The sequence below is a fragment of the Telopea speciosissima genome, chromosome 11 (genome assembly GCF_018873765.1).
Source record: "Telopea speciosissima isolate NSW1024214 ecotype Mountain lineage chromosome 11, Tspe_v1, whole genome shotgun sequence".
NCBI lineage: Eukaryota > Viridiplantae > Streptophyta > Magnoliopsida > Proteales > Proteaceae > Telopea > Telopea speciosissima.
Window position 1 is genome coordinate 1,648,455 of NC_057926.1, and position 13,729 is coordinate 1,662,183.

At 37.4% G+C, this 13,729-nt stretch overlaps 2 protein-coding genes across 2 annotated transcripts; one reads left to right on the plus strand and one right to left on the minus strand.

Moving 5' to 3' along the window:
• The first annotated feature begins 6,595 nt into the window (after positions 1-6,595).
• LOC122646832 (diacylglycerol O-acyltransferase 3) lies at positions 6,596-8,215 on the plus strand. The gene is made up of 2 exons (XM_043840440.1): positions 6,596-7,040; positions 7,499-8,215. Exons 1-2 carry the CDS (start codon positions 6,633-6,635, stop codon positions 8,186-8,188), a joined length of 1,098 nt encoding a protein of 365 aa, XP_043696375.1. The 5' UTR covers positions 6,596-6,632; the 3' UTR covers positions 8,189-8,215.
• A 3,264-nt stretch (positions 8,216-11,479) lies between these two features.
• LOC122646180 (agamous-like MADS-box protein AGL61) lies at positions 11,480-12,241 on the minus strand. Its single transcript, XM_043839674.1, has 2 exons — positions 11,957-12,241; positions 11,480-11,854 (listed from the first exon to the last, which is right to left on the minus strand). Exons 1-2 carry the CDS (start codon positions 12,239-12,241, stop codon positions 11,480-11,482), a joined length of 660 nt encoding a protein of 219 aa, XP_043695609.1.
• Between the last annotated feature and the right edge of the window lie 1,488 nt (positions 12,242-13,729).

A 13,729-nucleotide genomic window follows, 5' to 3' on the forward strand; every position in this document is an offset into this window, starting at 1 on the left:
CACCCCAAAATGACCAAGCAAAACTCAGAGAAAAAATACAATTATTTCGGCGAAATTTCAGTACCTCAAAAATTTCCCCAAAATTTTGGTAGCTCGGAAATTTCGTTCTGGCCGAAATGGCCTTCCGAGATGAGATTTAATACTATGGTTTAGGGGTTTCTAGCAGGTCATTCACTTAATTGGTTTAAATTAGGGACCAATTTGAAATAGTTTCTCTGGTAGACTATCCTAGTTGCATGGGTATGAAATTTTGAGTATTCTTAATTTTCCATTTCTTATTAAAGTTTCTTCTTTTTGGGGGGGGAGGGGGGGCAGGGGGAGGTCATGGGGTTGGTTGTTTTTCGTCAATGAGTTCCTGTTGCTTTACAAATTGTTTTATTTTTCCTTTCCCCAATTTTGAGCCTGTTTTCATTCAACAGTCTGCTCTTTTGGAAGTTTTCTGTGCTGTGGCTTCTTACCAAAATTTATTTCTTAAATGAAATTTTGTTGTCTACTTCCATTCTGTAATTTACATGAATTATTTTGAATAACTATCTGAATTCATATTGTAGCTAAGGCAATGAATCCTTAAGTTCTCTATGTTTTCAACTCTTAGACTTATTTAAAGAATCTCCATTCTTAACTTCCCAATGTAGAACTGAACACCAACATAATGTAATACTGAATAAAGAAACTAAAACAGTGCCAAAACAGCAGAATCGAATCTCGGAGAATAAATTTCCAGATAAAGGAGAAAAGTCATATGACAGTCAGATGGTCAGATTAGATCAGAACTCAAGTCGAGTTCTATTCTTAAGGTAGGGAACCCTTGCTGAAAGTTTCAGATCAATCCCATTGTTGGATCTGAAATTATGGATCAATCCTAGTGATACAAGGAGAAGGGTACAACAGTCAAATCGCAGTTCTGATTAATAGCCAAACTGCGGAATTGTAAACCCAAACAAACACTGTTACCATGATATAAATCTCAGAATTAGTGACCTAACAACATGTAAATCGAGTTCAGTAATCAGAATTGCAGAGATTCAGATCTGGAAGTAAAGGGCAGATTGGGAGATATTAGATATCTCCAGATCAGCAAACCTTCCTTAGGATGATGAAGAACACCTCAAAAGTTGAGGGTGATCTGCTGGTCAGATCTCCTCAACAGTCAATATCAAAATTAACGAGACAAAAAACACTTGTATGTATCGACAAAATATAAAAATTGTAGAAAACAGGGTTTTAATTACTTGATCAATAAAGGAGAAGAAGGACGAAGAACAAGAGTAAGGGTAAGAGTAGATTTCTCTCTTTGCCTTGACATTATCAGTGTGCTTATACTGCAATTTGAGAAAAATAATGCAAAATATCTTCTTTGTTTTATTTTTATTTTTGGACAAACCATCCTCATTTGGGTCTTTGTGAACTTATTGTTGTCAAGGCTGGGATTTTTGGGGCTCAGCTGTGGTCATTGGGTTTCTTGGATGACTTACTAATTGCAATTTGTCTTGCTCACATGCTCCAATTTTTTGAGTGATGAATGCGAAGGGAAATCTCCTACTAAAGATGATCAATAGATTTTTCTTAGAAGAGAAAAACAGAACTTTTGCAGATATACATTAATAATTTCTGGACATCATTTGTATAATTCATTTTTATGATAACTAGTACGGAATTCTATGCTATATAGATTTGCACTGCCACTTTCAGAGTCAACTCTTCCTCTTATGCATTTGACATAAATGACCTCGTGGTCCCAATCTAACTCATGCAATGGTTGATAGCACCTGCTACTTTCTTACTAATTTCTGCTTCTTATATTTGGTTGTGCGGGTTTTATTTCATTATCCCTAATTGTGTGGTTGGGTCTAGTTGATTTATTGTTCTGTACTCTTCTTCCTTGATCGTGATAGAATAGATAGATAGAAGAAAATTTCATCTGTTTGCTGAAATACTGAAATCATTTTTGTCTTTCTGTATTTACCTTGATATGTATCTCAAGTGGTTTGGTCAATGGATGAACATAAACTTGTTATGTAAAATTATATTGAGAAATAGAAAATGGTACATCTCATGATTAAAGAAAAAATATTGTTCTGCTTTGTGAGCCACAGTTGCACCTATTCTCAAATGATTATGGTGCTCTTGAGGAGCTTGTGACAATGCTGGGACCTGTGTATCTCAGAAAACCTGGAAATTCGAAACAAAGCAGATGGTCTTATACCCCAATGCATGGAAATGGTTGTCATTTTTCTTTCATTCTTGCTGTTTTCTTCTGTTTGCATATCTATATATATATATATATATATATATATATATATATATATATATCTGTAATTTGCTATGGTGATCTAGTTTAAGTTTCACTTATTTCCTGGTTTTTTGATGTACAAAATTCTGTTACTAGTAAATTTTTTGATGAACTCTCTATCAGCTGTAAATTGAATGTACACAATTTTCTGAAAATTGTAGTCAATAATAGCTAAGGTTTCAAGAATCAGGATCTGATCTTGATCCTTATATAATGATCAATCCATGTCAGAAGAACGTTCACGTTGGACTTACAATTGAGATCATTACCTTTTTGTTTTCTCTACTGAACTTATTCAAATATATCAGAATCAGATGATCCGGACAACTGAAATCAGAATGATATCTATATTGATATCTATATTGTAATCAAACAGGTCTTCTTTTACATCAATTGTAAACACAATGTAGGATTTCAAATGCACTTTGGCAAATAAGCCATTGATGGTCACCTAAGGAAGAATGTTTGACAGTTCCTATTAAATTCCTGGTGGAGCCAAAAGTTTCTTCACAGGTGCTTCATAACCATAGCTCATGAATTATTTGATTTCAGGTTTTAGTGTTTATCCTCAAGGAAAGATGAACTTCATTAAGATAATGAAAGGTGGATGGTGTTACCTTATTGCCATTATAATATTGTTTGTTGTGATGATTTTAGTAATTATTGTGCTAATCACCATTATTATTAGTATCAATTTTTTAACCATAATCCCCTAATTATTCATGGAAAGATGATGTCTTCTAAATTTCTACCATTGGCCAACCTGATTTTATGCACTTGGGTGAGGAACTTTTCCTATATGCTCAGTTTAAGTACTCTGTGGCTCGCCTTGTTTTGGCTTGGTGATCGTTGTGTATAGCGATAGGCGATTTTGGTGACAAGTTCACCTTTAAGTCCCTTGCTCATATGTTAAAGTTTGCCCCAACTAAGTATGTCATACAGCAACATACGAAAAATCCAAGGCTATGGAAGAGTGTATAATAGTTGTTGCAATACCGTGGGTATATATGAATATATATTGGGATGCAAGCCAATATATGGAAGGGTATTTGATTGAATCAAGCTTTAAAATTGGACGCATGTTTAGTCCAAACCATGAACGCTATCCAATAGTGAAAATAGCAACATATATATCTCTTTTTTTGTTTTTTTTTTTTTTGTTTTGGGTAAACCAACATATATTTCTCTGTAAGTGTCAATAGTTAAAGTGGGCATGTAGCAAAGGAACCATTTTCCCAATAGAAATATTGGCATGGTTCAATTGGATAAGACATCATATGGTTGGATTGTCCAATGTGGGATTTTAAATTCTATAGTCAACAGTCCATTTGTTGTCAATCATTGTTCCATTTTCTAAAAACCTCGAAATTTTTAGACTTAAAACTTTTTTTTTCTATAAAAAAAAAAAAGGGGTGTTGTTCTCTGTGCCGCAGCGCAGGCTGCGCCTAGGCACATGGGGGTGGGCACAATGACCAACCTGCCCCTAAGTGGCAGGCCCATGTGCCTAGGCGCAGCAGCCTGCATTGCGACACAGAGAACATTCTCCCAAAAAAAAATTCATATTTTTTTGATGAATACTTAAAATTAATATTCGGCCACATAGGCAGCTCAACTATAGCTCAAATATTTATATACGAATAGGGAAACATGAAACTTCCCTTCGCTTATGGATTAACTCGGTTAACAATATAGGATAGGGTTTTATATTTCCAAAGGTAATACACCGCGTGATATCAAGGGGTTAGTAATCGGTATCAGGAACAGTCCGGATAGGACCAATTTACCTCTATTTTTTTTTCTAAAAATTACATTATTACTCTTTTACCCTTGGTCCATATTGATCCATCGATCCAGGATTGGCCAAGAATGAATATCAGTCTCTAACAATACTAATCGGCCGATCTAGTAGATCTGATACCGATTCCTCAAACCAAGGGTGATATGATATATCAAGATTTTTTATTTTTTTTTCCGGGTAAAACAACATAACAAAGTAACATGTGGAGGTAATATGACATGTTTTTTTACCTTTGGATAGATAAATTATAACTTAAAATTTCGAGTCTATTTACTTGTTGGGAGAAAGAATGCTATCTGGTCGCGTGGTCCCTACACTTAGACATAGGTGGATGTGAAATGATTGCCCCATACCATGGAAAGGTGAAAATCCCACCACCCATGATGCTAACGCAAATGCTCTCATTGGCAATGGTTCCCACGTTAGTGCAGGGGCCACACAACCAGTAGTGTTGTCTTGCCTTTTATTGTTTCTCTAGATGGTATCTATGGACATTGGACAACACCCTTAGATGGTTGATAGGGCAGCTTCAACTATCTATAGAGTGGTTTAGATTGTTTATGTTTAGCCTCAAATTAATTAAGTAATCCCTATATCCCTGAAGTTAATGATTTATTGCCAATTCCATCAGGCTGAAACCTGGGACCTACTAGTTTCCATCTAACATTGCCATGCGGTACAAATAGGTGCCTGCCAAGCCATGCGTGTATGACACCATGGCGTATATCCACTTCATGGATTGTTGATATTTGTAATGTTGATTTCATGCGTTTTTCACTCTATAATCAATAGAACTCCTTTTACATAAAAAATAAAAAAAAAAGGTTCAAACTCAGAACATAATTGGATGCTGATGTGACTTCACATTATACAAAAATTAGGATTTGACTCCTCTCCTACGAGCACTTCGTTCCGGGAGTGCCCAGTGAAGCATCCATGATCCAATGGCAAGACTGCTTGTAGCACATCGAGATGCATGTCCAACCCGAATTAGGTGTTCGCAGGAGAGGAGCCTGATCCAAAAAATTAAGCTATTTGAATTTTCAATAGAATACTTCCATCTTTTTATCTCTCTCTTTTTTAAAGAAGGTTTCTACATCAACAATGTGGCATTGGCTTTTCCGATTTTACAAGATATTTATGAAAATTTTCAATTTTATAAATTATTCTTCACATGACATTATTAATATGAGTCCAAGCTATATAGTTCTATTGTTCACATCATGGGTTAATCATAATTAATTTTTCAAATAAATATGATTTTATGCTTATTAATATGATGCCTTATTTTTTTTTACTACTTAGGATTATATGAAGAATAAAACACTTAAAATATAAAGAGAAACCGAAGAATCGATGGGAGTGAGGGATACAATCATTAATTGAGGTATCGGTATCAGATCAGCCAAATTGTATAAATATTGGTCTAGGTCGATATCGATAGCTGGCCATTCCTGGATCAAGTACCAGTATCGGATCAAGGGTAAAATCATTAAAAAAATACTCGATTTTTAATGAAAAGAAAGAAAATTTTGATTGATCTGAACCAATATCGATAGACAACGATATTGATACTATTATCTCAATTCTTGGATATAATTAAGATGAGACATCAAATTTGATCTATCCAATGATTAAAAAAAAAGGGGCGTTGTTCTCTATGCCGTAGCACAGATTATGCCTAGGCACATGGGGGTGGGCGCAATGACCACCCTGCCCCCCTGAGTGGCAAGTCCATGTGCCTAGGCTCAACCTGCTACGGCACAGAGAACATTCTCCCAAAAAAATAAAAAAAATAGGGAAAAGGTTGGATATACTAGCAGTCTAGCACCCTATGTCCCTATGAGTCTATCTCTCTCTTCCCCGTTTGAAAGGTAAAGAAGCCATTTCAAAGGAGAAAGAGAAAGAGAAAGACGCATAGGTGCTAGCATACGATATGTTAGCATACCCATCCACCTAAAAAAAACATTAAAATTTTGATCCACACAATGACAAAACTGGTCTTCACAAACTGCCAATTTAAGAGGAATTTTTTTTTTATTTTTTATTGAGAAGTTAAGAGAAATTTGATCCATTTTCTTCCCTACGACCCCTGTCAAGCTTCGTCAATCGCTATTCTCATCACGCATTATTGCGATGGCACTTTCCGTGTTGGAGTGGAAATCCAAATAATCAATTTTTTTTAACTACCCATAAATTATTCTTCTAAGTTGATGACTCCTCATCCACCTGTCTCCATCAAAGCCGTCTCTTCCCACACCGATAAATCCAACGCTCCATATTCACTCCCAACGCGTGTCGTAGTCCCAATGACATATGTCTGCGTGTGGAAACCTTCAACTGTCACGAGCCCTCTATCACGAATCAAAATACGCCACGTTTCAAAGCAGTTGATCCCGTTGCCTTCTTTGACACTGAAATTCATCTCTCTCTCTCTCTCTCTCTCTCTCTATATATATATATATATAAAACCCCTCGGTGTTGCAGTTTTGTATGCTTTCATGGTTAAACTCTGCTTTTTGTCCTTCGAATTCAAAAGCAATGGAGGCATCTGGTGCTCTTATTCGTTCTTTTCATAGCTTCTCTTGTGGTGGTTTTGATAACAATCCATTAAAATCCTCTGTTTCTACTGTCTCAATAGATGCCGGAAAACGGTTTTCCGGGGAGTTTCGGCTTCTGGGTTGTCGAGATTCTTCGGTTTCTCTAAAAACCAGTAAGCTTTCAGAGTCGTTTGTTCCTGGGTTTCTTGATATTGGGCATGTGAAGTATTACGCTTCGCCACCGACCTGTAGCAAGGTATGTAAGAAGGAAAAATCTGAAACTGCAACGATAAAGAAGAAGTTGAAGCAGATTAAAGGGTTGACTAAGAATCTGTTGGTGATTTCTTCTGACTTGAGTTCTCCGGAGATCAACTATGGTTTTGTTGGGGACGATAAAAAGACGATTTCGGTATGTTTTCAGAGCCTAGTTTTGCTTGCTTTTTTGCTCTCTGTATTTTTTTAAGGAAAGGTTAGCAGAGACTTAAAACCTTAATGAATTTATGTTATTGAAAACAAAAAACTATTCAATTAATTAGCTTTCCATAATTTTGTTTAAAAGTTAGAGCTGGGCTCTTAAGAAATTTTACTAGTCCTTTATGATCATATGCAACTCTCCAAATTTTAAATCTAGAGAGTTAATTATCGAATATATGTTATTGAGATTTGAGAAGCAAAAGATCAAGGAATTTGTAGGTTTGCTGCAATTGGTAGAGAACCAAATACTTGTTAATATCACCCAATCAATTATCTGATTTGGGTTTATCAAAATACAGCTTAAGAACAAGTTTTTCTTCTTTTTTAAAAGTAACATTTTACTTAATTTTGTATCAGAACATCAAATAACCAATCTGTATTTTGTTTTTACAGGAAGCATCTGAGGTTCTTCTTGCTCAACTAGGAAAATTAAGAGCACAGGAAAAAGAACTAAAAAGGAGGAGGAAAGAAGAGAAAGCTAAACTGAAAGCTGCATTAATGAAACCCAGAGATGACAATGAATCATCCTCTAGCTCATCATCTGAATCGAGTGATAGCGAATGCGAAAAGATTGTTGACATGAAACAGCTCAGGAATAGGGCACTGGCAGAACCACAGTCAACCAGTGAATTAGAAGCATTAGTAACAACCTCAAACCTTCAAACCAAAGAACAGAGAATTGCAGAGGTGAATGAAGATCACAGTTTGAAGAGTTTCTGTAATGGTGACAGAAGGGTTGGAGGAAGTACTGTAGTTGTGGCGGCATCACCAGCAGAGAAGATTGAGGTTTGCATGGGAGGGAAGTGCATGAAAATGGGAGCTGCAGTACTGTTGGAGGAATTTGAGAAAATGGTTGGTGTGGAGGGGGCTGTTGTTGGATGCAAGTGCATGGGGAAGTGCAGAGATGGTCCTAATGTGAGGGTTTTGAATGCTTGTGACAAGAACTCCTCTGATGGAATGGAGAGATCTGTTAGACCTGCAACTAACCCTTTGTGTCTTGGGGTGGGATTGGAGAATGTAGGTGAAATTGTGGCTAATTTTTTTGGGGATGGGAGCAAGGATTTGGGTCTGATGGCAACTTAGAAGGATTGTATCTAATTCAAGAAAGAATGAATGGAAAAAAGAAAAGAAGGTTTTTGGTTGTTAGAAATGATTCTGACAGTGTTTGGTGGGAATGGAAGGAATTTCAGGCAATTAGCTTTGGATATTCTTACCATGTATAATACTTAAAACATGTGAATGTATTTGATTATTCTTATTCCTTTTAAGTAAATTCTAAGTGAAAGACTTCATAATCAACTGACTGCGATCAATTTGATTTCATAATCATCAAGCCCAATGGGAATCCTAGTCTTGCTAAGAGTAAATGTTGAGATTATTCTTTCAGAAAGAGAAATTCCTAGTTATTCTTTCTAAGAGTAAATGCTGAGAGTATTCTTTCAGAAAGAGAAATGCTGAGTTATTCTTTGACCAAAGATTAAGCTTTTTCTTTTGGAAGGAGAAATGCTTAGTAGATGAGCATTTCCTACATATTGACTGGCAGCATTCCCAGTTTGATTAAATGACCTCTTTATAAGACACTTGGTACGGGGAAAATTTTCCTATACCGTGTGTTGAACCGTACAACCATCAATGACTGTCAATATCTGCCTTCATTTATGAATGGTCGATAATAACCCCTCACTGCTCCACTGTACTCTATGGAAATGGAAATCATCACAAGGCCTCAAGGTCTATATTTTACCACAGATTTTAGCCTTTTTCATTTAGGAGAAATGTGAAATAAAACTCCTATTGAGTAAATGTCCTTTTTCTGAAAGAGATACCAAGGAGACTCATTATTTGACCTTGATTGTGGATGTGACAATGTGCTGCAGTCCAATCTTGCTGGTGAGTACCATAGGGTCTCTAAAGCATTGCTCTTACAGAATTCACTTGTGATTTCCTCATTTCCTTTTGGGTCATAATCTACAGGTGTATTTTGTTTTCTTCTGCAATATCTGTTCACATGTTAGTCTGTTTTGAATCAAATCTCACATACTTATTGCTGATATCATTCTCTCTGAAATTCTCATTCTGTTTCCTACAGAATTCTAGTCAACAGAAGTGTTCTGGTTCTTTCCAAGTAGCAAAAGCACTTCACTAAAAGGGAATACCCAGTACACCAGGCTCCCGCCACTGCAGGGTCTGGTGAGGGTCATAATGTACGCAGCCTTACCGCTGCTTTCGCAGAGAGGCTGTTTCCAAACTCGAACCTGTGACCATATGATCACAATGTAGCAACCTTTACCGTTGTACCAAAGCCTGTGCTTTGTAAGAGGTAAATTTTCTCTCATACATCATTAAATAAGAACTTCTTTAGCTATTATTCAGTTTCTGAAGATCCTGTGTTTGCAAATCCCTCTCTAGTTTTTCTAGCTTGTATTTAAATTTGCATCATGTCGGGGGGTTAAAATGGTTTCTTAGAGTACAAAAAACAGCAAATGTAGGTATATGCTGACTTGAAATTTCTCTTATTAGAGGATCTACATGTGAGCAATCAATATCTACATGCAAGGGTGCATTGCCCATATCTAAACCGAACTAAAATGCATTTGGTTACATCATCATTTTTGCATACCATCAAAATGAAATAACAGAGCACGAAAAAGACACATTTGCAGGGCAACCTACAGGAAAGCATTAATGCTAAGGGAACAATCATTACAATGGCATGGCACTAAAAAATGGCACCTGGAAAACAGAAATAATACTTGAGCCATTATCACTGAAGCCAGAACAGATGAGTCCTTCCAAATTCAGTTGCCTAAATTTAAAAAACCATAGAGCGCCCAGAAAGGGCCAAGGAAATAGAGAAGAACATCAAAACAAATAGACCAATAACATTACTATCCTGCTATCATTGATATAAACTGCTATAGAAACGAAATCCAGACGAAGTAAAAACTGTGATGGGAGGGTGTCAGCATCTTTAGAAAGTCTAGAAAAGAAAATGCCGTGGGCAATGAGCTTGGTTGTTGGTCAAAATCAGCCAGAATCTTCTCAGATCCAGCCCCAAAAAGCTTCATTTGCTTTTGCACAGATTATGTTTGAGAAACTTATTCAAATCCATGGTAGACACCAGACTTAACATTGAAATCTAGTGGAAAAACAGCAAAATGGAGTTGTCATCAACCGGCAGGGGTTTAGGGTTTTTCAGCAGCAAAGAAGAAGAAAGGATGGGATGAGAAAGGTTGACTTACTCCTCAATAGTAGCCAAGGGAAGAGGGGGGGGGGGGGGGAAGGAAGAGAGACTCCCTGACTCAAAATCTCTCTTACTCCCTTTTACATTGAGGTTTGTTTTAAAGGTAATTGACAAGGTGTCGCTTGGGTGGCCTTAACAGTGAAATCTAGTGTATATGCAGAATACACACTGCAATCATGTTATCATAGTTGTCAAGGCGTCGCTTATGTAGCAGCCTTGGCATCCAAACACATTGTGTCCATGCCCCCTCCAACCCCTTGGTTCACCTAGACGCCGTGACAACTATGCATGTCAACAATTCCCCAATCAATCATGTGGTCTGGTATTCCCCTCTTTCTTTGATCAATTCACCATCATCCATCAATAAAACCCATTAATCAACCAACCATTACAAGAAACCAGCCAACCAACCACCGACATTCCACCATGAACAAAATTAAAGTGAGAAAATAAGTTCAAGAATCCAACTAACCAGCAGTAGAAGAATCTAATAAAATTCAATTTAATTTCCATTAGGCCAAATAGATTGGTAGCACTCAGACTCGATCAACAAATAGTTCAACCTGTCTTGATTTCCCAAAACTCGTAAAAAGAAAGAACAACCAATTTGTTCCTTTAAAACCACTGAACATGCAAAAGATGGAAGCATGAAAATAGGATTTCTTGTGTTGGTGGAGATGGAGGAGAGCAATTTTCAGTAAAGCCCTTATTTAAGATGAATATTAGGGTAGCAATTTTGTGCTTGTCTGCAGTTAAACTTCGAAGAACCCCAAAATCTTGGAAAGAGATTAGTAAGTTCCTATAGATGATTGGATTCAAGAAAGTAATTAAAATTTTATGTATGGACTAAAAAAATAAAAAAGCAAATCAGTTGCAGAGGAAAACTGTATCTTCAATTCGACAGAACTTAGAATCAGGTAAGAAAATAAAAGTAGTTATTAAACCAAGAAAGAGATTCAGTCGACAAGTGAACACCAATGGTGTTGCTGCGTCAGATTAACTAACTACCTCTATTTATTTCAAAAACTAAACTAACTACCTTCAAATCAAATGTTCAGTTACTAAAACCAACGATTGTTCATAGGAGATTGAACAAGAATCAACGTAAGTATGATGAGAGCTAGCATCCCTTAGAAGTTCCCAAACCCAAAATCCAAATGAAATCCATGAGGAACATTTGATGAAGTACTCCCCTCGTCCATTCTCATTCTCGCAGCTGGGATAACTCCCAGAGGAACTGGATTTATCGCCAAGAACGACGACGAAGAAGGTAATGAAGCTTCTTCCATCATCAAATCATCAGCACGCTTGATCACATTCTTCCTAAGCTCTTCCATAGCAACCCTCAATTTCTTTAACTCATGAACGTCAAGTTCATCATCGATCGGCTCCTCCCACCAAAACTCTGGCAAAACTTTTTCCTTTTTCATCAACTCATCATCTAGTTGTATCACTGTTCCTGTCTTCTTCTTCTTCTTCTTCTCAGCTACAAGTTCTTCAGTAACCTCGGTGAGTTGCCGGCTAAGCTCTACAATAACGTTGTTACTACGGTGGTGGTGGTGTTGGTGGTGGTAGTGGTGGTGGTGGTGGTGAGCATCATCATCAACAAGTGCAATTGCAGCTGCACCACCATCTTTGGAATTTTGGGCAGAGTCGTCCTTGTCGAGGATATACCTATTAATTACGGAATTAACAGATAAATGGCCGAAGGAATATGCTTTACCAGCTGGAGAGAAGACGATTAAGGCAGTCTCTGCGCCGCATAGGATGCAAAGCTCGCTTGCCTTCTTGAAAAGCCCATTCCTTCGTTTTGAGAAGGTAACTTGTCTGTGATCTTCGTTTTCAATTCTCTTGATTTCAATCTTCTGCCTACCCCTACTGCACTTCCCCATAATGACAAGTAAAGTTCAGAGAGAAATAAAGAAAGGTTGCTTGCGGAGAAGGTAACTTTAAGGGTTTGATTTCTCTTTCTTTTATGGTTTGAGAGGATTTAAGCTTTAAGGGTTTGATTTCTCTTTCTTAAATAGACTGAATTCGGATCTTCTCAAGCGACATTGAGGAGTATTTTTCTCCAACCACCTTCTAAAAGTGATTTGCACTCAAATTGGTAACTTTCAGACAGAATCTCAAGGATCTCTCAACTCTCTCTCACCTTGCCTGTCCACGTGAAAGAATCTACCAACTTCAAAAAATTATATGTCCGTCAGTCTTGCTTGCCCCTACTTCCTTCAAACATTTATATATTTACTCTTGGCCGTATCGGTCCACCGATATAGGGTCGGCAAGGAATCGGTATTGCTCTCCACCAATATTAATACGAATCGGCTGATCTGATATCAATTTCTCACACCATGATCTCGATATTGTGCTGATACGGCAAAGGGTAAAATATAGATATATTTTTTTTAAATCCATTTTTTAAAGAAAATTAAGGGTAAATTTATCCAATACGATCGATCCATGTTGTTTCTGTATCGGTAGCATATCGGTTTTGTAGGTGATCGATACCCAATCTAATATTAGGAGTGTCAAAAAAACTCGGTCATCCCGACCATGGTTCTAAGTATCGGTATTGTATCGTTCGTATCGGGCGATACATATTGGTAGCACGGTATGGACAATGGGTAAAATGGTCAAAAAACTCATTTTTTAAGGAAATTTAGGGGTATTTTTGTCCGATACAGCCGATCCAGGCTGATATTGTATCGGTATCGTATCAGTATCGTATCGATTTTGCGGGTCATTGATACCCGTTCCGATACCATGCACTAAAACCATGATCTCGACCCTGCCCTAACCCACCTTGAGCTCGAACAGGACTAGGCCGGGACTGGGGATCAGGAAGGGTCTAGTTGGATTCACAATTGCTAGTCCCTGACAGGGCTAGGTCTAGCCTAGGTTGAGGCCTCAACTCTGGCAGGACCAGCCTAACCTGTATCAATGTATTATATAATATATGAGAGAATGTTCTCTGTACCACAGCGCAACCTACACCCAAGTACATGTGCAGCCTGTGCAGAGGGGCAGGGTGGTCATTGCGCCCACCCCCATGTGCCTGGGTGCAGGCTGCGCTGCAGCACAGAGAACAACACCCCATAATATATAATAGGAAAATTTACGTTTATCATCCCTATATTTTTAAATTATTACATCTACCACCCCTAAAATTTTCAAAATTACGTCCGTACCCTTAAATGCCAACTCTGTTAGTTTTATTTTGAAAAGATAAGTTCGCCCTTTTTTATTTACCCCCGCCGACTCCCCTTATTACCATTGCATGAGTCCAGATCATCTCCTAGAACAATAGAAAATCAACACGTGGCATATGTAAGATCTGCTTCCTTCTAAACCTTTTTTTTTTTTTTTTTCACATCCCCAAT